General features: G+C 36.8%; 3 protein-coding genes across 5 annotated transcripts; 2 read left to right on the top strand and 1 right to left on the bottom strand.

Annotated features, from left to right (window-relative positions):
* Positions 1-821: 821 nt before the first annotated feature.
* On the top strand, positions 822-7968 carry LOC123869001 (eclosion hormone). Its single transcript, XM_045911725.1, has 3 exons — positions 822-985; positions 1891-1992; positions 6888-7968. The coding sequence occupies exons 2-3, from the start codon at positions 1902-1904 to the stop codon at positions 7061-7063; spliced, it is 267 nt and encodes an 88-aa protein (XP_045767681.1). The 5' UTR covers positions 822-985; positions 1891-1901; the 3' UTR covers positions 7064-7968.
* Positions 7969-7972: 4 nt separating this feature from the next.
* On the bottom strand, positions 7973-19911 carry LOC123868998 (chromobox protein homolog 1-like). Of its 3 annotated transcripts, none has more exons than XM_045911720.1 (8): positions 19763-19911; positions 19393-19612; positions 18528-18696; positions 17777-17874; positions 17459-17600; positions 16418-16502; positions 14551-15932; positions 7973-9161 (listed from the first exon to the last, which is right to left on the bottom strand). In XM_045911720.1, exons 2-7 carry the CDS (start codon positions 19602-19604, stop codon positions 15859-15861), a joined length of 780 nt encoding a protein of 259 aa, XP_045767676.1. In that variant the 5' UTR covers positions 19605-19612; positions 19763-19911; the 3' UTR covers positions 7973-9161; positions 14551-15858. The 3 variants fall into 3 exon arrangements, with proteins under 3 accessions (XP_045767676.1, XP_045767678.1, XP_045767677.1); XM_045911722.1 differs by having other exon boundaries at positions 19393-19618; positions 19763-19904; XM_045911721.1 differs by lacking the exon at positions 7973-9161 and having other exon boundaries at positions 14624-14628; positions 15774-15932.
* A 1143-nt stretch (positions 19912-21054) lies between these two features.
* On the top strand, positions 21055-23145 carry LOC123869000 (DNA-directed RNA polymerase I subunit RPA12). Its single transcript, XM_045911724.1, has 4 exons — positions 21055-21226; positions 21343-21501; positions 22334-22544; positions 23041-23145. The coding sequence occupies exons 1-4, from the start codon at positions 21223-21225 to the stop codon at positions 23063-23065; spliced, it is 399 nt and encodes a 132-aa protein (XP_045767680.1). The 5' UTR covers positions 21055-21222; the 3' UTR covers positions 23066-23145.
* Positions 23146-23740: the final 595 nt, after the last annotated feature.

Raw genomic sequence — 23740 nt, 5'->3', positions numbered from 1 at the left:
TTTTAATATTGTAATGTTATGAGTATAAAAATTATTCTTAAAGTACTTATCCATTGCAGAATTTACATTTAAATGCCTTATCATAGTGTCATTGCAGCTGAACTAATTGTGATGCAAAAAACTGGTTTCATACTAATGCAGTGCCATTCGTTATGACGTAAGACACATCGATCGTGTTACATAAGAAATGAAACTAAAAGTATTTATATTCGAACGCAAAAATCAAATTGTACAGTAAAATTATGAATTGGTGGTGTGGAAAATTATTATGTAAATGATCTGTATAACATTTATTATGTCTGTTTTAATACGTGTCTACTGATTGTTTATAAAAAAATAATGCATAGAAAAATGCATAATTTTTTGATACGAAGTGAACTAATTAATTATTACTGATTAGTGATAGTATAGGGATTCTTTGTACTTTTTTGTACCTTGGCGAACCAGTCAAAATGTGTCGGTCCAGAATATTATAATAGTTAAATCTAAAAATTAAAATCTCTTAATAGAGTCGCATGCGTATGGATCCGAAAGCCCACAACATTACCTACTATCCCAAGAAAATCTCTTCCAGAGGTTTATTAAAGGGTGCAAAAAGGAGATGTTTTGGAGGAGTACATTTTTTTGAATTCCTTTATCAGTGAGGAGAGTCCACGTTAGCCATCACGTAATATTTAGAACTTTTGGCTTTCGTTAAGTAAAAGATCCGTTTCCTGGGTTATTCCTTATTCACGCGTGCTAGTTACTAAAGCCTGCGCCCCACCCTGCGAATGTGCGAACATAGTCAACTCAGTTCATATTTAAGCACAAAACATTTACAAGTGGCCGCGGATAGGTGAATTTTTCAACCACACAAAGCAAAGAAATAAAGGGCCATAAAGTGTCAAATATTTTCGTCTTAATGTATAGAGTGTGGGCCTTGCTCGAATATCTTTTGGTGCCGGATTTAAACTATTTAGTTTCAAACTCTATGAGTTTAAAAGTGGTGAGTGAAATGTATTGGACTTTTTAGTGACCGGTATCGCGAGTGTCATAGCTATGTATATCACTATAAGTATTATAGTTTAAACTACTAAGAAAAGTCAGCGATGCGTATATGTTTCTGAAAGCATTAATCTCAAAATACTGAAGCCAAAGTAAGTCTTCAAGTAAATCAACGTGATATGTGCGTTACGTAAATCTGTCATTTAATATGGTAACGTGTGATTTGACAACTCCATGATTTGGCGGATAATCATAACTCCGGTGTCACGCTTGTTAACTTGAAAATTTATTTGGACCTTTGATTTTTGGTTTTATTCGGGTTTCCACCAAAATATTGCATTTCTTGTTGTTATCTAGTGTTAAATTTAATATCTGTTATCTAGTGTTAAAATTTAGTCCGACCGTGTGAAACCGGGGCAGGTCAGTTAGGAATAATATTATGCCGGTACGTTTGTACGTATTTATGCTGTTGTTTCGTACACAGGTATGAAGGAAGTAAGAATTACAAGTGATTATAAAATAGGAAGTGTTTTTGTCGCATAGTCAACATAGTAGGTTTTTTCGAGAAGTTGGCTAGCTTCCTTAGTTTGATAACACATTGTTTATGCGGCGATTTTGTGTTCACACCTATTCAGAAGCACTACTTACTTAGTTATTGTGCCTACTTATACCGTAGTGATAAAGGCTTATAATATACGAGTCTATTGGAATAAGAGGAAAATTTAATTTTTTTTCCATCAATGTATCTCAAAATGGTACGTAGATTCAGATACGGATTTTAAATATTTCAATTAATCGAATAAACTTTCATTTATACAAAACTAAATTCCAACTCATATCTTTTTGTGTTTTAGATTATACCTATTTTTGTGTTACAATTGAATTTTTGCAAATATGTATTTTTAGATAAACCCAACATGGCTGTCAAAATCACAACTGCATTCACCCTCTTCGCCGTGATACTTACTCTAATAAACCTGGAACGTGCTGATGCCAATCCTGCTATTGGTAAGCCAATCTTAACCTTATTACATTTGCATAGAGTTGATAGTGGTACTAAATTCACTGGTCTAATTTCTAAACTTAATCGATAGGCCTAAAAATATTTTTGTTTTTAACACAAAAAGATTGCATTAATTTTAGACCTGTTTAATTACTTAGGTTAAGAGTTTTTTTATACAACTGTCACCGTTAGTAAGTCACGAATATTGTTAGATCTTAGAAATGAAAATAATTTAGGTAGGTATGTGAGTTAGATTCTGTCTACAACGTTAGTCATATCTTTGCTATAGAACCTTTATCAGTCTTTTTATCAAATTTTCTACCAAGCAAGCAAAATTTTCCATTAGATTACTCTTCTCTAATAATTATCTATTAGTGCAGAATCCGTAGAGACAACGCAATCCGAATTAGGTACCTACCTAACCCCTTTTTGATACGTCGCGTCATCCTATACGTTTTATTTGTGTCGTCACAAACGTAAATTGTGACGTCACAATAAGTACTTTTAGTACCTAGTTGTTATTTTTATTTCTTCATTAAAGTTAACATGCTTCAAATTTTGCAGTTTATTATAAAATTACATAAATTCTTATGTATTACGAATATACCTTAGTCAATTCATTAAATACTGATATTTTCTTAAAATATAGGTTTGAACTTTGAATACTTAGGTAGGTAATTAGGTATAGACTATTAAATTCAACGTCCTACATCCTACATATATATTATCTACTTAGATAAGTAGAAGTAGGTAGCTTGTTAAGCTATATTAAAAACTTCGAAAACTATATGTAAGTACTTATATTCATTGTATTGTAACGAATCCATTTTCTGTTTTATGGGAGATAGATAAAAGGATTTGTAACAATGCAGTATAACTTATGTTTTACGTCGGTCGTCGAGCCATGGGTCATTCTCCTAGGGAAAGTGTAAGGGTTATAAGGATTGACATCTCAAGGGAGGCGGAAAAGTTTTTGCGACAAAATCCTTTTAGTTATTTGTGACAGTGATGGAATGTAGGTCTTTCATTTTTGTTTTCCGATACATTTTATGGTATTACCATGGATGTAGAAATACTCATAACTCATAATGAATTGGATAAATTACATTTGCGCTAAATTTATATTGAACTAGCTGGCGCCCGCGACTTCGTCCGCGTGAATTTAGGTTTTTCGAAATCCCGTGGGAACTCTTTGGTTTTCCGGGATAAAAAGTAGCCTATGTGCTAATCCAGGATGAAGATAGATAATCTATCTCCATTCCGAATTTCAGCCAAATCCGTCCAGTAGTTTTTGAGTGAAGGAGTAACATACACACACACACACACCCATACAAACTTTCGCCTTTATAATATTAGTGTGATAGAGACAATCTCTTAGGTAGGAGGTACCTTATTATTTCGCGTTACACATTTTTTCTCAATAGTATTTATATTATGTAAGTAATATATTATATTATATACCTAGTATAATATCTACCTACCCTTTCAAGTTTTCTTAGGGAATTTTAATTTTTACAGATAAACCCAAATAGCACTGGGATCTATATAAACGCAAAGTTTAACCCTAAAATATTTAAAATCATAGGTGTCACCTACTTAATCTATTTAATTTACCTAGAAAAAATGCATAATGCACGTCATACCTACATAGCTGTAAAAATTTATATGGATGTAGATTGCAGGTATTATGTAAAGGGAAATTATGTAAATTGAATGCTGTAAAACATCTAGGTAATAGCAATTTATTTATTAGATACCTACCATACTTACCTAGTTACCATTACGATGCAGCTCTATTATAGAATAGAATAGATTTTTATTCAAATAAACTTTTACAAGTGCTTTTGAATCGTCAAATAATTTACCACTGGTTCGGAATGCCGTTCCTACCGAGAAGAACCAGCAAGAAACTCGGCGGTTGCTCTTTTTAACCCCCGACCCAAAAAGAGGGGTGTTATAAGTTTGACGTGTGTATCTGTGTATCTGTGTATCTGTGTATCTGTGTATCTGTGTATCTGTGTATCTGTCTGTGGCCTCGTAGCGCCTAAACGAATGAACCGATTTTAATTTAGTTTTTCAATTGTTCAATTTACAATAATATTCTATACTATACAAGCAATTGCAGCCCCGCGCATTGCTGGAGCGAGTCAAATCCATGCTTTTTTATCATTTACATAATCTTCGATTGTGTAATATGCTTTTGCCTGGAGCATACTTTTAATGGATTTTTTAAACTTTTGTAAAGGCAAGACTAATATCAACTGTGGAATTTTATTATAAAATATTACACTCATTCCACAAATGACTTTCCCACTTTTCACACACTTTATAGGCATAATATGAGCTCTACTTACAAATTCAAGTGCTATATAGGTAAGGTAAGTAGTTTCGAATAATAATGTAGGTATATAGTTTTATGTACAAGGACTGTATATAATGAGGATGAGGAAGGCAGGTACCTAAATTCAGATAAAACACAAAAGTGCACCTAGGTTGGTGCCTAGATACTAATGTGCGACTTATTAAAGTAAAAAAAAGTAGGTTAGTATAGGTAGGTAGGTACCTACTGCGAAATAATTTGCGCGTAGTGGTTTATCAGTCTGAATAAAAGATGGACCCAATAAGAAACTCAGTGGGTAGGTCTTGATGCTTATAAAAAAATAAAATTTGCATTGACATGCTACTGGGCGAAATCGTATTTGTGTAAAGCTTGGTACACAATGTAACAGAACCGCAATTTTTTTCTGTCCAAGATTGAATCTTGTACTCTAGTACTTTATGAGTAACTAAATCTTATCTAAAGCTCAGCTTGTGACTGTCTTTGTAGCAGGAGGTATTAGTATATTATCTACGTGTCTGTGTTTCTATGACAATTACTTGCGGCCGCATAGCATGAAAGATGATTTGTATCGAATAACAGACAAACGCAAGGGACATAATTAAACACCGCTTTTTACGATTGCGTACCAAAAAAGGAATCATTATGGTGCGACAAAATCTGTCTGTCTGTCACGCCTGCATAATACTGAAACTAGGTACTTGTACTAATGCTAACGACTTAAAACTTTTGTTTAATAGTGAATAACGATTTTTGGGCAAGTAACCGCTGCATCAATGCATTTATTTTTGACAGGCATCAGTCCAATTGTACCTATTGTTTGATTTTTAACTTGTATCGCGGTTTTATTATTAGTTCACGGTACGACGGTAGGTAGGTAAGTAAGAAGCACCGTGCATAGCGAGTCTATTCTGTACCTATCCAATGATGCGCTTGTTTTTTGACCTAAGAAAAAATAAGATATAAGATAAGGTATAACTTATAAGACTCACTAATTTAGGTATTATTTGCACACCAAGACCTGGTAGAATGTGTAAGGTAACTCAATTAAATGTAAGACCTACTTATACCCACATTCCAGCGAATAAACCAATTATTTATTTATTTAGAGACCTAGGTATATTTATATTGCTGTACTCTTGTGCACGCAGCTTTATGCGCGAGACAATGAGAAGAGGCGCGTGCGACCCGAGGCAATGACCCCAATCCGCGATTTAGCCGGTTCACTTTCGCCTTTGTTACGCAATTTCACCTTACCCGCTTACACTTGACCTCGCGCCGTCCGAGCTTGAATGAGCGCGGAGGTTTCACGGTGGGCTCTTGACGCAATAACAATAGATTATGTAGGTTGCGTAAATGTGGCGAACTTTTTGCTACTAAGGTCGGTTAAGGTAACTAACTCTATTATGTACGGCGTCTTCTATTGATTTCTTTCATTCAGATAGACCTACAAGCTAGCCCTTGACTGCGATCTCACCAGTTAATAAGTGGTGATCAGTCAGCAGGCTTACTCGGAAGTGGTACCTGCGGCAGTTTGAGTAGATACCTACATAATCCATACTAATATAAATGCGCAAGTGTGTCTGTCTGTTAGCTTTTCACGGCCCAACAGTTTAAAAGATTTTGATGCGTACAGAGTTAGCTTACATCACAGGGGTAGGACATAGATTGGCTATTTTTACCCCGGAAAATCAGAGTTCCCGCGGGATTCTTAAAGGTTCATCAGTTTAACCGATTTATATGGGTAGCTTGCATCCCGAAAATTGACATAGGCAACTTTTTATCCCGGAAAATCAAAGAGTTAACACGGGATTTTTAAAAAACCAAATCAACGGACGAAGTCGTGGCCACCATCTAGACTCTCTTAATATCTTAAAATCCAATTTATAAAATCGTCGTAGGTAACATATTTTGTTGTAAGCTTTTCTTGATATTGCAGGTAAAAGGTGTTAAAAATAACAGCATACGCTACGAAAGTTGAAATAAAAACTGCGCAATAGAAAACTTTATGGTTATCATTTGGTACAGGGCCGGCCCGTGCATAAAGGCGGCGAACTAGGCGATCGCCTAGGGTGCTCAAATTTGGGGGCGGCATTATGGCAGGGGTACAGTTGACACCTACCCAAGCACCTAAGTAGTAGTAGGTACGTACATAAAGCATTTAACTAATCTATACAACTTATGAGAAATCAAACTAGCTTGGCTCTCGATATTATTGAGTTTCTGGAAGTGCTAATACTTACTCTAGCGTGCCGCCCTCCTGGACAATAGAAAATTTGGCGTTCAGGATTGCGATTCTTACCTAATTATTTTTTTATCTTATTCTAAGTTTCATATCTTGAGAGTATAAAGTACCTATTTGAATGGTCATTTGTGTTTTCTTTTTGCAAATTTTTTGTCGCAACGGATGCGATAAAAATTTTGTCCATGTGATTCGCCTAGGGCGCCGAATTTGTTCAGGCCGGCCCTGATTAGCTATGCGGCGCAGTTGTCGAAGACAGCGCATATTTTCAACTTTCGTGACGCGTGCTATAGAAACTTGTTTTGTTAAATTTTCCACAGCCACTGGATACGATCCCCTTCAAATCTGCATAGAAAACTGCGCTCAATGCAAGAAGATGCTCGGCGCATGGTTCGAAGGACCCCTATGCGCAGAATCCTGCCTGAAATTCAAGGGAAAACTGATTCCGGAATGCGAAGACTTCGCATCCATTGCCCAATTCATCAACAGACTTTGAAAAAATAACTGTCAAAAACGCTTGTCTATGGAATATTGACTGAGAAATCTAATAACTGTCCCATAATCTATTTTACGTGCGCATGAAAGAGACGTATTCATTGAAATTAGAAAGGAACAAAAGGAGACAGAATCTATCTCCTTTTGTTGCGTCGATAAACTTCTGGAAAATAGTAAAAACCTAACTCATATAAGTACTAACATTCAACAGAAAGTGTGATAACTGATAGCCTTTTTCCACAGCCAGAAGAGACCCATTTCTAATAACAAAAATAATAAGTAGAATGAGAGAACGATAAGTGCTGGAATAACCTTTTACGTTTTCGGAAGAGACACGTTATTATACATACTAAGTAGGTAACGAAAATGTAGAAAGGGAACTCTTGAGTTTAATACCGCAATAAAAAGAATTTATGCAGTTAAGATTTAAGAAAAAAAAGCAGAACACTCTGAGATCTAGAGAGCGTACTTTGACTTTGCTCAGACATAAGACACTGTTAAAACGAGATAACGTTATAACGCTCACATTGATCTGTCTCGTTTTAACTCAGCAAAGTCATAGTCTCTATAAATCTGCCTCATATTTTAGTAATCTGAACCATCTATCTATGTTTTAAGTATAGAAATAGAATGTGCCGGCTATACTCACGTATTTAGTTGATATATTATCTATGATCTATTGTAATAAAGCATTAAGTTTTCAGTCACTTTGTCCATAGATTTCTCAGTCGTGTCATGTAACACGTATTTATTATCTATGGAATACTCTTGTTTTTCGAAGTTTTCTTTGCAAGCTTCGAACGTAACGCCAAAGCATTTACTACTTAATTTTTATTTAATTCTAGTTAAAATTTTGTACTCATTTATACAGGGTGCATAATATTATAAGTATTATAAATAAAAGAAATAACCCTTTAACTTATTTTATTTATTACATCAATATGTTTTTACATTATTGTTGTAAGCCCAATGTACTTAAATTATAATAAAGGTAGATCAGGCGCACCTAAAACTTACTTGAAGCTGAAGCAAGTATCTAAGTAATTAACGCTATCCCACTTCGACTAACGAATTAGAGCGAGAGGTCGGAACCCACGTTCCCAGTGGTTTCCAACCTCTCACTCTTACTCAGCAGTTGGAGTGGGATAGCGAGAAGTGTTTGCTTCAAGTAGGCATTAGGCGTGCTCTATCCATAGTTATAGATTCATGTGGAAGGCTTATTTTTGTAAAGCCTGAAACAACCAGCGACGGCAGCGCGTCCAAAGCTACTCTTAAATACGACGCATATCTACGGAGTGGAGTGGAGTCAATAGCGCAGCGTCTTTTTTGGTAATAGAAAAGTTTTATATTCAAATAAACTTTTAGGTACAAGGTCTTTTTGAACCGTTAAGTGTATCTAACACTGGTTGGTATTGTACTTCCGAGAAGAACTAGCAAGAAACTCGACGGTTGCGCTTTTCGGAAATTCATTTAACATAATTATGCCATGTACATAATAATCGATAAAATTGCTTTACCATTTTTGCCAACAATGTCCAGTAAACCAAAAATTCGCTAAGGCTAGTTTCATGATGTGCAAACGACATTCAACCTAAGGGGTGGTAAAGCAATTTCATACCATATTTTACACAAATCCCGAGCATTGCGTTAATAACAACATTCATTTACTTTACGGCAGATTTTTGCTTTACGGTTTACATACGGTAGGTTGGTGACGGTAAGAGATCTCGCCGCCACCACCATTATGCAAAATAAATAATTGTTCTAATATCAGAGGACGCTGCACCTCAGTTCCACTTAACTCTGCAGGTGTGCATGCCGGTCTCAGTAGTTATAATTTTTCTTCCTCACAAAAAAACTGAGAACACCCGACAACATAAGTTGTACAAACGTCAGGTCACGACCTCATACCTGCGCAGTCGGTGATTTATTGATCTACATGAAACGCGACGACGGAGTATCCTGTTCCGCCGTGCTACTGGCTCGTCAGTCAATCCTTCGCCAAAGTGAACTAGAGTGAAGGAACTCTCGGTTTGATCCTAATTCAACGATATGTCGAAAATTAGGCTATGGGTGACGTGAAATCAAAGAAAAATAGGCTATTGAAACAGTGGGTTTAAATAAAAAGAGCAAATCAGTATAATCGCCCAAATTTATTATATCACTTCACTAAACACACTAATACAAATCACTCATTGCTTTATTACTATTGTTACTTTGTTACTATTTATATAATTTACACTTGTTTACACAAATGGACATAGTCTCAGCTTACAATGCGTACGATAGAACAAATATCATAAAAATGAGCTCGCATAGCTTTATATGGCGTTATCCCCACCGAAGGGATTCGGCAGTGGTGGCGGAGTTGCGTTCGGCTGTCAATGGCGCTGGCGTTGATTGGCTGTCATGGCGGCAGTAGGCTATGATTGGCCGTCTTGGCGGTTATCGGCTGTAACAGGCGGTGATTGGCCAGCTCGGCTTGACTCGGATAGTCTGGTTGGCGTTGGCGCGTTGCGATTGGCTGAGGCGGCGTGGCGTTACATTCGGCCGTCCTGAAACAATGAATTGCTCCCGCAATGGGAAAATGCTTGGTTAGCTTTCTGGTAGACAATAGCTCAACAAGGTCTTCGGTTTCAAGTTATTTATCGGAACAGTTAGCACTGTTGGATATAAGAGCCGTAGGCGCTGTGATATGGCTTTAAAGAGTCTGCTCAGGCATGTACAAGCTTCGTAGCCTCGAAACCCCTTAACACTTCGAGTTCTCTTAATGCCTACCAGCTTGGTTACGAAAATGAACCTGAGTAAATGCTATCAGTGTTTACTTCTATCGCAATGCTTGTGGGAACTTGCCACTAAATAACTAAATTCCTTTGTTATAATTAAATGAAATATTAATTTTGTCAGTTACATTATCTAGTTAGCTTTATCCTATCGCTTGCTATCCTTTACCGAGCATTTGCCTTGTTACGCATAACCATCCCGAGTTCGCTAATTTTACATTAATAGTAACATGGCATCGTGACCTAGGTAAATACCAAATTATGGATATCACATTCATTGAGAGTATTGTCAGTAGTCCAAATAATATCAGTTAACAGTTTGTCCAATCATTTTATTCGCAGTTTCGCTAGGACCTGTGGCACAACGCGTTTAACATGGTCTGGTTAGTGCTGGGATTGGCTTGACTAGGCACTTGACTCGTGGTAGTATCATGGAGGTCAAAACATACCTAACTATTAATCAGTCGACACTCGGAAACTCTAAAATGTCTACTAGTAAAAGCATTCTTATGCTCACTTTATAAGTTTACTAGGATGTCCAAATAAGGCAAATTATGTATAATATTCTACGAAACTGATCGTTTTCGGCTAATAACAAATTTTGCAAAAGCATCTGTAATAATCAAATTGTACCTACACTACTGATGAGCGATATCCTTTCGCTGTCTTACAAAATGGTTTTACAAAATGTGGTCAGTATGAACTCTACAAAATTTTAATCCAATGCCATTGGTCTGTGATCTAAACTGCAATCTTATCTACTTTAAAACCAAGACGAAACAAAAGAACATTATTTAATTTATAAATTATTATCGTTTTCAGTTGTACTGTTTTTCCACGTTTTACTTTAGAGACATTTTTGAAAGAAAAACCGTCAACAGACTGGCTTGTAGAAAGGAAAATAGCTTGTAAATAGCTTCTCGTGAAGCTGTGAATGCTATTACTCTGACTTGAAAAGGAATCTCACTTAAATCCTTGCAGGGAGATCTCTCAACGAGCAATGAGATGAAAGTACTCCTATCGAAAGTAAAACTTGGCTTTCGAAAGTAAAAATTGGCTACCGAAAGTAAAACTTGGCTATTGAAAGTAAAACTTGGCTACCGAAAGTAAAACTTGGCTACCGAAAGTAAAACTTGGCTACCGAAAGTAAAACTTGGCTACCGAAAGTAAAACTTGGCTACCGAAAGTAAAACTTGGCTACCGAAAGTAAAACTTGGCTACCGAAAGTAAAACTTGGCAGCAGAAAGTAAGACTTGGCAGCAGAAAGTAAGACTTGGCAGCAGAAAGTAAGACTTGGCTGCAGAAAGTAAGACTTGGCTGCAGAAAGTAAGACTTGGCTGCAGAAAGTAAGACTTGGCTGCAGAAAGTAAGACTTGGCTGCAGAAAGTAAGACTTGGCTGCAGAAAGTAAGACTTGGCTGCAGAACGTAAGACTTGGCTATTGTCTTCACTTCGGCATCTATGTAATTCCGAAAACAGTTCACGATTGAATTTAGGTAATACAGGATCATCAGTCAAATAACAGTTTTCTATTCCATTCCTATTCCCTACTATGTAAGCTACATAACCAGGCAGGCATACTAACACCAACTGAACTCAAGATATTATGTAAAACGTCAGTCTAGTCGGCTTAGTGAAAATTCTTACGGTACGTCCGGTCCACCTGACTAACAATGAACGGCACAAAGCTATATCATGGTTATAATTAAAAGTGCCACTTGAACTTTCTACTTACATTATGATTGGACCGACAATCTTAAGGTAGAATGATGAAATTGACTCGATTGAAAGCTTGTTGGCAAAAGTACGTAACATACATGCTGCCTACAAGCACTACTTTTTTTCTAAAATGACAAAAGCATTATCAAAATCATAAGGATATCTAACTGGTAATAGTTATTATTACGTTTCCTCCAAGTGCCCAATTCTGCCTACATTACACTACCTATTTGTATTTACTCATACGCTGTGCCACTGGCTTGTATATTATACGAGACAGTTCCAAAGCCGTGAGTAAGATCTACTTACTATGCTCTCAATCATTCAAAGAATGTGATTTAAACTACAAGTTACAACACGTACAGACTTCATAAACACTAACTTTTAGTAAAAATAAAAGAACAGTCATACCATACAGCATAAACGCTTAACAGCGCTTATGTCACCCCAAATAGGCAACAATGCGGCGGCTTATAGATACCCATTGGCTGCAACCCTGCATCGTTAGCGCGCCACGATGTGGTGCCTCGCAGTGACGCGCTCGGCATCAGGCACACAGCACACAGCAAAGCATCAGTGGTGACCATCGTAGGCGATGACGTTTGCACTTCACGAACTCACCAAAAATTCCGAGAAAAGAAAGATAAACACAATATTATTGTTTGACTACAAGTAGCTCCCAGTCGATTTATAAAGTACGTCTGCCCCAATTATGAAGATCTATATTCATATTACATAACAATCATATAGCCACATGAAAATCAATTTCACAAGAAACTCAAAAGTGAACATCATAAAACAATTCAATTTTACATTCAAATTGCGATCGCCATGCTATATGCAAAACTGGGTTTGAGCACACTGAAAGTGTTCATCAACCGATTCTGACGTAAATGATATTATTGTACCCTTAAAAATAATTTACAGGTACCCCACACGTACCCCGTGTTGTCTGTATGACTGCAGCGGGAATATCACCGACGACGCGAAAAAAATAACCTTAAAGGTTTATAGAACCTTATACTATAACTGAGCCTTGTGCAAATAAAAACACTAATAGCGTCAAAGCTTGTTTCTGGAAAACTTCTGGTTGAAATTTGCGGGTAGTCTGAGAACTATTGTTACCATCCGATATACTAGATCTTTTTTTTTTAATTAATTCCTGATCAGTATGTATTTGTGTCAGTTCATAACCACTCAACAATTTTAACCGATTTTGATAAATGATACGTCATTCGTTTTGATGGCGTGTGTGTCAATGGATATATAAAATTCTTTAAACAATCAATGTGGTGGATTTTATACGATTTAATGTAAGAGCCGAAAAATATGCAGCGCAAACTGCAGTCGGGAGTTTTTATTTTTTATTATTTAACTTATTGAATTACTTGTTAACTTTTTCGTACCGGTAGCACTTGGTCATAATTTCCACATACTGGAAAGCACTACTACTAACCCACTAAGTACGTTTTCTAGAATTAAACTGCGAATTCAAATTGCGGGTATCTCGGCGAGATGCAACGTGAAAAGTGGATGGTTGAGCGGGTTTTTACCTGATTCGATAAAAAGTTGACTAAATCAATCGGTTGCAATTTTAGCATTAGTATTCACCGCCATTATTTTATCAGTTATATATATACAATACGTGTATTTTTGTTAGGAAAACTATAAATAAAACAATACACACAAATATCACATTTACAAAAATTAAAACTTAAACTCGTCGAGCTAGTTACCTTGCCTTACCCAAAACTAGAACAATTTATGGCAGAAAAACCCTTACCTATGAAGGAGCTAAACTGTACATCAAAATACCTGCACACATAAAAAAAATGTACACTCATTCAATCCATTTAAAACTGAATTAGCTGCTCACACTATGAGTAATGCGAATTACTTCAACAAATGCGCTGAATGAGTACTTAATTAAATGGCGAATATTGTAAACTTTATTTTCTTAGAATTAAGTTCTTATGTAAATGACTTTTTTGTTTTTATGAGAATTAAACATCTTTAAACCTAAACCTTTATTTGACGGTCAGATATGCCACAAATTATAGTTATATTTATTTATCTTCAGCTATCACTCAAACCATTCACTATCACTCAATGACCACCTATCATAACCCGCGTGCTCTAATACTAATTTCATAACCTCAAACAGGGTGTTACAACAGGGTGGTGGGGTCAGTAGAGGTTACAAACACGATCAACCTCATTACACTATGCATCAATATCATTAAAAACGGGATTATTTGAAATGGAATAATGGATGGATCATACCTCAGTTATTACGCGTAGAAGTTGAGGGTAGGTTGCCATCGGGCGTAGAAACCATGCACGCTGCAGATGAATGTACCTCCGGTTCAAGACTCTTCTAAGGACCTTCCGGGCCCCAGAAGTGGACGATCTTCATTGTCGCTTGATTTTTACACGATGATTCGTTTCATCCTTGCGGATGAACAAAGTAGATGGCATGTCTTTGCCGACTCGTTAATTGGCGCGATTATGCATCATAACTTTCTTTATTAATCCCACTTCTGAGATGAAACAGTGGGTTTAAATAAAAAGAGCAAATCAGTATAATCGCCCAAATTTATTATATCACTTCACTAAACACACTAATACAAATCACTCATTGCTTTATTACTATTGTTACTTTGTTACTATTTATATAATTTACACTTGTTTACACAAATGGACATAGTCTCAGCTTACAATGCGTACGATAGAACAAATATCATAAAAATGAGCTCGCATAGCTTTATATGGCGTTATCCCCACCGAAGGGATTCGGCAGTGGTGGCGGAGTTGCGTTCGGCTGTCAATGGCGCTGGCGTTGATTGGCTGTCATGGCGGCAGTAGGCTATGATTGGCCGTCTTGGCGGTTATCGGCTGTAACAGGCGGTGATTGGCCAGCTCGGCTTGACTCGGATAGTCTGGTTGGCGTTGGCGCGTTGCGATTGGCTGAGGCGGCGTGGCGTTACACTATTTATATCTACTACATAGCGTCAAATGTAGGAACATTTTGACGCCTGCCAGTGACGTCGAAGCCTCAACGTTTTGTTACAAGTTCCCTAACATGTGCACTGTGCCTTCGCTTCCCGCGCTGTAGGAAAGTACAGTACTCACACGCAGATAACCTTTTCATTCGGCCAGAGATCTTTTTACCTGACACTAACTCGACTCGCCTCACTTTTCGTCACCAAAGTATCAATATTTCACCCACTGCGCAGGTTCAAGTCACAATTCTTTTTATTTCATGACACATTTTGCCATTTAATAAAATTTTATGTCACTAATAAACTAGTTTCATTTTATACATTACTATCTTAAAATTAATACTCCCGAACAATCGAATCAGAATTATATTTATTTGATGTCATTTGTAACCATAGGTACAGTCCGACAAGGCTCTTTTGGCACTTCGGAAATGAGGGCGCTGTTGTAGCTTTATGCCGACACAGCGAACTATCAACAAGTGCACTTCTCCAGATGGCGACTTTAGTTCTGAGTTTGGCCACGCGCCAAAAGAGCCTTGTCGGACTGTATAGCGCATAACTGAGTAGGCTTCTGCGGTAGTGGAGCGGTGCGGTAGGGTGACAGTTGTCACAAGTTGACGAATCACTGAGCTCTCGCGTCACGTCATCACCCCCCCGCACTACCGTAGGAACCTACTCAGTTATGTTATGCCAGTATAATATTCTGCAGAACATGAGAGACCTTTCTAATGCGGTCATAGTTGGTTTTAGGGCCTTTTTTTTACACTACCCGGCAGGAAAGATTACATGTTATCGAACTTTAGAAAGAGATGTACGGGAGCGGTATGTGTGCTCAACCGTACCAATAATAGGGAAATTTCCCACCGAGCGGTGTTGTGTTCGGTAGCACCAGCTGGGCCGGGGGTTGTAGTGTGAAACTTCTATATATAGTGCAGATTGATAAACGCTCTGTCAATGCGATTGAGAGTTGCATGTTCTACTTGAGCTTCCGATTAAGCTACCCGTGCTGCCATCTAGTCCGTGCGTCGTGAGTAATCAGGCTTGGGTTCGTATTCGAGCGTTTTGTTGTTTGAAGAAGCGACATCTGCTTGTGAATGTGGCAACCGCTACAGAGACAATGCCGATTATATCATTCAATAATTCAATCTCATCTTCTTTTCTGACTCTTTCCTGCCGGATATTGTCTCACATTTGCATTAAATTTTTATATTATTAATAAATCTTCATTTTTAATAGTAATTAAAGTAATAATAATAGTCAGTAATCACTGCTATTGGTGTTATAGAACGGCAGTCAGTTGACCGGCACCTCTAGCGACGTCTCCACAGGCTCCGCGATAGATGGCGCTATGGAAGCCGGTAATTCCACTGAAAATACAAATAAATACATTTTTCAACTTACCTACCTATTTAAAAAACGCAAATTGAAATTAAGTAACAGTGGGAACTAAATTATATATTATTCTTATGGGAGTTTGAGCTTTCTGTCTTCTGATTGGTGCTTTAGTATATTGTTCTGTACCTCAAAAGTATTTTTACTTTTACGGAATCCTTATAGGATAACTTTTTTTTCATAGGTAGTGAAGAAAAATAGTGTCTGTCACTGGGGCCAAAATGTTTTGTTCTTGGGCAGCGTATATCGAACTACGCCCAGGATTCTACTTTAGAATCCCGAGCACAGCGAGCGTGATGCTATCCGATTCATTCCTTCGCTTTGAATTCAAAATAACGCCCTTGAGGAACAAAAGATCACTTTGGCCACTTTATAACACAATATAATATAACTATTATTTTGTCATGTGTTTGTGTAAATTATTATTAGTTTAAGAAAGTAGCAGCTTAGTATAACCCACCGTTTGATGACTCTGTGGAAAATTCTGGCATGGAAGTATCCATTGCAGTTGCACTTGGCTCTTCTGTCGTTTCTAATGGCGGCAACTGAAATGAAAAGTCGCAGGCATTATATTCTATTTGGTACATAGATAACTTGCATCCCGGGGAGAGATATAGGTTACTTTTTATTCTGAAAAATAAGAGTTCTCACGGGATTTTAAAACCCTAAATCCACGAGGATGAAGTAGCTTGACATCAAATAGTATTCTATAGTTCTGATGACCGAGAGATCTTGGGTCCCATGGTGCTGGAATGGCAATCTCACACCGAAAAACGCAGCTTTGGCAGACCACGTAGATAGACGACATCAAACGAGTCGCAGCCAGCCGCTGGATCCAGGCGTCACAAAACCGCGGCGCGGCGTGTGGAACTCTCTACAAGAGACCTATGCCCAGCAGTGGACAACACTACCGGTTGACGATGATGATGGCAACAAAACATGCGTTCGCGTTCATCTGATCAAGTTGAAACTTTATACAGTTGTTCTTGGCACTTGCGTCAAACTTTCGATATTATAGTAACATCAACATCATCAAGTTGATGTTACTATTATAGTAGTAGTATGTAATAAGTAAGTATAATAAGTAATGCTAGTTTTATAAAAATCAAATAAACGACTTTAAAACAAAACTATAATAATCTGTCTATTTTTCTCTGATCTCAACCTATCAACCTACAACTGAGTATGGGTCTCCTCTCAGAATGAAAGGAGTTCAGACTGTGATTCACCTCGCTCTGGCCAAGTGCGGATTATGGTAGTACCTACACATGGTTACGCCGAACCAGTGGTAGATTATTTTGACGATTCAAAAGCACTTGTAAAAGTTTAATTGAATAAGAATATTTTGATTTTTTTTTTTTGAATTTTATGGTGAACTCTGAAGTTCCCTCACGATGTTGTTCTTCACCGTTAAAGCAAGTGATATTATTATTAGTGCTTATTGCTGGTTTTTTTTCTCATCTCTGTAAAAATTCAAAATATTAGTAGGTTTTAAACTCACCTCAGGCGCCATCCGGGGCACTCTCCCCGCTTTATATCGAACGCTAAAAGGCGCGCACTGCTCGTAGTAGCTTATCACAAAGTCTGGGTAAGCCTGCCCCAGTTCGTGACCCAGAACCACATCCACTTCAGTACAGCCATGCCTGAAACAATATCAAATTACATCAGTACAGTTATGCCTGGAAACATAATATTAAATTCACTTACCATCAGGTGAGAGCGCAATCAAAGGCTAACTTGTATCAGAAATAAAATAAAAAATAGTCCATTGTAGTGAAAACAAGTATTTGTACATATACATACCATACATATAACATACCATTTGACCAAAAAGTATAGTGTGCCGTGGAACAATTGACCGGCCAGGATTTTCTCAGGCTCAAGACCTCTAGCCAGACCTCGGGGTTTCTCTATCTCCTATAATACAAAAAACAAAATTCATTATTATTAAAAGTAGATTTTTTTTCTTGTTTAATAACTGGTGAAATGTATATCATCACCCTGACATTAGACATTTTTAATTATCAAAATATAAAATATTAGAGGATGCCCGCAATTTAGTAAGCTTGGATTTCGGTTTTTAAGGATCCCATGGAAACTATTTGATTTTTCGGGATAAAAATTTGTCTATGTCAATTGCAGGGACGCAAGCTACATCTGTTCCAAATTTCATGCAAATCGGTTAAGTGGATGGATATTTAGGAATCCTGTGGGAAATCTTTGATTTTCCGGGATAAAAAGTAGCCTATGTCCATCTCCGGGATATAAGCTAACTCTGTACCTTTCGTCAAAATCAGTTAAACTGTTGGGCCGTGGAAAGGTAGCAGACAGACAGACAGACACACTTTCGCATTTATAATATTAGTATGGATATGGAAGTATGGATTTATCTAATGAAGAAGGTCCTTTTTCCATCTGCCTCTGCTCACAATGCGGTGCCTAGAAGACTGCAAGCCGTGCGTACTGCTACACGCAAGATCATTTTCTTAGATCAGGCTTCGATACTGTAATCCATGGTAGGTATGTTTTTCATTAAACTAGCAACGAATTGAATGTTTCACAAAAATTACCTCAACTTTCTTTTTCTTTTCCCCCCGTTTAGCCCTCTTGCGAGTGGACAGTCCCTCCTCTTCTACAGGCGGCGCAGCTTCTCGCTCTCTCTTCAGCCGAGCTTCCTCATATGCTGATATGAGCTCTGGACAGTCCAAGTTGTCTTCTGGCTCCCATGTGTTATCCTCACTGGAAAATAAAGTTTATATTTTCAACTTTGTAGTTTCTTTTTTTCATTGTATTTTCTCCACGTCAAATTTGAATTTAATAAAAAAGCCAATTTAAGTGATATCTATATTATCCATATCCATATTCCATACTAATATTATAAATGGGAAAGTGTGTCTGTCTGTGTCCTAGCTTTTCACAGGACAACAGTTTAACCTTTGATTAAATTTGGTACAGAGTTAGCTTACATCTTGGGGATGGACATTGACATAGGCTACTTTTTACCCCGGAAAATCAAAGAGTTCCCACAGGATTTTTCAAAAACTTAAATCCACACAGACAAACGGGGAATTGTCATGCATGATCTAGATTCTAGATATTATTCGCATCAACAAATCCCATAAAGCACTTTTATATAACCAACACTATTTAGAATATTTATATTACTTGATATGCTTGCACTTGTCGACAATCATGCTTATAAATGCAATGATGAGATGTAGGTTTCTGCACATTTGCCCGGATGCCTATTTACTCTTGTTTTGAAGGTATATGGAATAAACCCTCCAAACATATAGCAACACCAATGGCTAACCTCTTGATAGATTCATGAATATGTTGGAAAATTATAATATATGTATTAAACAACACACAAGTCATAATCACATCAGTGATCAGTAGAAGCTATTTAGCCTATTGAACAAATCAAGAACTCACTCAGAATAACCTTTCCACTTCAGCAAATATTCCACTTTGCCATTTTTAATTCTCCGATCTAGAACCTTCTCCACCGAGAATTCTTCGTGTCTACCACTCGTCGGCCCTACACCTTCCGAAGGGCCAGGTGCACTAAGTTTATCAGTCTCCATAGGTATAGGTTGTACAGGTTCCATAGATGGATCGGTCGGTGGGAAGTTAAGTGAATCCATTTATTTAACTGAAAGTTAATATTTATAAGTAAGTATTTTATTACATTCTTGTTCTTGGGCTTTCTAGGATGCCGGTGAGACATTTATACAGAAAAACACTGCAGTTATTTCATTCCGATGATAAATAAAAATACAAATATTTCAATAAATTAACTCACCAATTTGTAGGAAAAACAAATTCAAATCTGTATTTTATAATCTCTTTTTATTACTATATTTAGTAAATACAATAAGAAAATAATAAAAATATCGCTTATTTATAACCAAGAAACCAAAGTCAAAGACCATAGACTATTATGTAATCACCACAGGTAATCACCCTACATTTTACTTTTTTTAACTGGTTTTACGGACCTGGATCTAGCACTTTTGAGCCATCTTCGTTTTATTTTTAGGGTTCCGTACCTCAAAAGGAAAATCGTAACCCCCTATTAGGATCATTTTGTTATCTGTCTGTCTGACCGTCTGTCCCTCTGTCGTGTTTATCAAGAAACGTAGGGTACTTTCCGTTGACCTAGAATGATGTTTGGCAGATAGTAGTTAGGTAGGTAGGTAGGTCCTAGACACAAGAAAGAAAAAAATCCGGAAACTGTTAATTTGTGGTAACTACCTGTCTACCTAACATTATCAAAAAAATTTAAAATGTGTTACAATTTTTAAAGTAACTAAGAGGATTTACCTTGGCTTCTAAAACAGATTTACTGACAAAGTAGATTTGTCTGTGATTTGTTTTTTGGACTCAAAAAACTAGAGCCTAGAGCATAGATAATAGGTAAAGCCAGATGAAAAAAAAACTAATGTACAGTGCGACAATGACAATCACCAATCACAGAGCAGGAAATGACAATGATGTTATGGCGCGTGGCCAAAATCGGAACTAACGAACGCCACCCACTGTCCCCTTGTACTGGTGTTGCTAAGTAAAAAATCTGAAATTCACTATTTTTATTTTTAATATTTAAGTAATTCCAAATCATAACATCACGATATATCTTGATAATAGATACAGCATAAATATGTCTGCATCTCATTATATACATATATTTAGCCATAGTTAAATATAATATTTGAGCATGTAAACATGAAAGGTTGCATGTTCTTGGCCTATCAATGGTTTTTATGATTCTTTCTCGATGTATAAACGGGTGCGGCTTTCGTAATTTCTCTTTCAGTTAAAATTAGGTAAAACTTACTCAATTTTTAACATTGACATTTTCAAGATATTCCCTACACTTGAGGAGATTTTATTTGCTGGCAATCTTTCTGCTTCTACGCCCCCTGTCAATGCCATCCAAGTGCCAAAAGATCCTTGTCGAACCAGTCATGTTTTTTGACTATTGAGATCATTGTTGAGATTTTTTCTCTTTTTCCATAATCCATTCCTAGTTTTTGATATAACGCCAGACGAGAAAAAAAAAAAGTTTTTGATATTTTGATTTTTGAGGTTATATATTTTATAAAAAACTTTTTTAAACGATATTATAAATGCGGCGAGTATTAGTCGCAGACCTATAATAACAGTATCTATTTAAATGATTTGGTGCCCGGTTTCTTGCCGGTCTGCTTTTGAATTCTATTCAGTACCTAATTAACTCATGTATAGGTAGGTTATATTCCTATGTATTCATTGAATTATTAAGTACCTAATACTTATGTAAGTACTTTATTATTTAAAATGTCTAGCATTCTAGCATTTTATACATTGGTTGAGAAGTTAAATTTACTTATCCCTACCTTCTACAAATTTCAGGATTATTCAGGAAATTGAAGATGACGGAAACAGCTCCATTTAACACTAGCACAGCATTTTGTGCTAAATGTGGCTCCATACTTCCTCTGTTGCAAGATTTTGGCTCGGTCCAGTGTTATGCATGCAAAGCTATTTATGACCCCAATAGTGAGTAAAAATTTGGCGTTTTCAAGTTAAGTAAAGGCGTTAAGTACCCTATTCAAATACTAGAAGGTGCAGTTCTCACTTCATCAACAAACTAGTTATGTTGTATTAATATTAAAAACACATCTTGTGAGTGTAGTTCGTAGTGTTAAACCCCGCCTATTAAGATTTGTATAGGTAGTAGCTAAAGAGCTAAAGAGCTCTGACCCGCTGGATTGACAACCTTAAGAGGATAGAGGGAAGTGGATGGATAAGGAAGATGGAGGTTCGTGTGTGGTGGCGCTCTCTCAGAAAGGCCTATGACCAGCAGTGGATGCAGACAGGCTGATTGATTGACAGCTAAAGAGTAGACATAAGGAGTAGACATATCCAGTGTTCACCTACAATGCCCAAAGTGGTAAAGGGTATGCGTATAACTGCCATACCCTTTGCAAGTTAGCTTGCTTCCAACTTAGACTGCATCATCACTTAACACAAGTTGAGATTGCAGTCAAGGACTAACTTATGATGGTATGGAAGAGTCAGTTAAGACTTTTTGAATTGTGAGTTAGACTTTTACTTGACAATAATCATGCCTAAGGAGGTCTGGGTTGGAGCACTTGCCTAGAACATGCCTACCCACTCTTGGCTTGAAGGTATATATAGGTTATACTTAGCAAGAAACACAACGGATGGTTCTTCTTCTCTCTGGGCTGGTTTCCGCACTTAAACAATGGATGGTTATTCCACACCTTAGCCACCAATGTGCTTAACTGTTTCTTACCAGTAGATTGGATGTCAACCACATAGGAGTGTCATCATTCATATTTTTAAAATGTTTTCTAACTTTTTTCAGGCTTTGCCAACATAAAATTCAACTACACAATACACTTCAACACCATATCAGCTATCAACACTGATAACATACTTAACATGGACAATCCTGAAGGTCCGGTGGTCGAGAGGAAGTGCCCAAAGTGTGGCAACGATAGAATGTCCTATGCAACATTGCAGTTAAGGTCGGCTGATGAAGGGCAGACTGTATTCTATACTTGTGTTTCTTGCAAGTGAGTAAAATATTTAAAAAAATTGTCACTCTACACTTGGCTTTTTGAAAAGGCAACCCATAAAGGGGTAAAATAGGGGTTTGAAATTCATGTAGTCCACACAGACGATGTATTGGGCATAAGCTAGTCATGAAATTGTTGGAGTTGAATTAGATATGAAAATGTAGTCATCACTGTCCATATCATTGGTTCATCGTTGGTTTGTCCTTCAATCATGCCGCGAAGGAGAAACGGATCCGCGTGATTTTTGTATGGATATGGTTAGAGATAATGAATGACATAGACTACATTTTTATCTCAAAAAACCAAAGAGATCCCACAGGATTTTTATCTGCATTAGCTGTTGAAATATGCCTTATTAAAAGTTGTAATTTTTCTAATTAAATACTTTACTAAACTAATTTCTCAAACAATCCAAAAAGGAAATCCAACCTGTTGCATTGTTTATTGTCATAAAAAAAATATTGTTAAAATATGTGTTTATTTGCATTTTCAGGTACAAGGAAACAGAAAATTCATGAAAGGCGCCATTTAGTGACGATTTTTGTATGTATAAGTAGGTATATTGTAAAAATAAAATTAGAATAAAGCTATTTTTATAAACTAAGTTTATTTCTTTTATAGCTCCTCAAAATATTTAAAAATTACGATTTAGCGTTCAGGTATGATGCCGTGTAGAAACCAAAGGAATATGGGTTTAATAAAAACTGCCATACCCGTTTCAGGTTAGCCCGCTTCATCTTAAGCTGCATCATCACTTACCAGCAGGTGAGATTGCAGTCAAGGGCTAACTTGTATCTGAATTAAAAAAAAAACACTTTCTCCGTACCTCAAAAGGAAAAATGAAACCCTTATAGGATCACTTTGTTGTTTGTCTGTCTGTCTGTCCGTCCGTCCGTCTGTCCGTCGTGTCTGTCAAGAAAACCTATAGGGTACTTCCCGTTGACCTAGAATCATGAAATTTGGCAGGTAGGTAGCTCTTATAGCACAAGTAAAGGATTAAATCCGAAAACCGTGAATTTTTAGTTTCATCATTAAAAAAAAAATGTGTTTAAAATTTCAAAGTAAGATAACTATACCAAGGGGGGTATCATATGAAAGGGCTTTACTTGTACATTCTAAAATAGATTTTTATTTATTTTTACGCATTACCTATTGTTTTTGATTTATCGTGCAAAATGTCGAAAAAAATATTT

This window comes from Maniola jurtina, chromosome 10, assembly GCF_905333055.1.
Source record: "Maniola jurtina chromosome 10, ilManJurt1.1, whole genome shotgun sequence".
Classification (NCBI taxonomy): domain Eukaryota; kingdom Metazoa; phylum Arthropoda; class Insecta; order Lepidoptera; family Nymphalidae; genus Maniola; species Maniola jurtina.
Note: the sequence above shows the minus strand (reverse complement) of the source record. Positions and strands in the feature narration are given on the sequence as shown.

Bases quoted from the DNA above. Each gene is read 5' to 3' on its own strand.
- LOC123869001 (XM_045911725.1), top strand. From the start codon at position 1,902: ATGGCTGTCAAAATCACAACTGCATTCACCCTCTTCGCCGTGATACTT. The intron at 1,993-6,887 runs GTAAGCCAATCT...AATTTTCCACAG, and splicing joins TGATGCCAATCCTGCTATTG to CCACTGGATACGATCCCCTT.
- LOC123868998 (XM_045911720.1), bottom strand. From the start codon at position 19,604: ATGGATTCACTTAACTTCCCACCGACCGATCCATCTATGGAACCTGTA. The intron at 17,601-17,776 runs GTATGTTATATG...ATATTGTTTCAG, and splicing joins CTATACTTTTTGGTCAAATG to GCATGGCTGTACTGAAGTGG. The intron at 15,933-16,417 runs GTGGGTTATACT...TTGTATTTTCAG, and splicing joins TTCCACAGAGTCATCAAACG to TGGAATTACCGGCTTCCATA.
- LOC123869000 (XM_045911724.1), top strand. The intron at 21,502-22,333 runs GTGAGTAAAAAT...AACTTTTTTCAG, and splicing joins AGCTATTTATGACCCCAATA to GCTTTGCCAACATAAAATTC. The intron at 22,545-23,040 runs GTGAGTAAAATA...TTGCATTTTCAG, and splicing joins TATACTTGTGTTTCTTGCAA to GTACAAGGAAACAGAAAATT.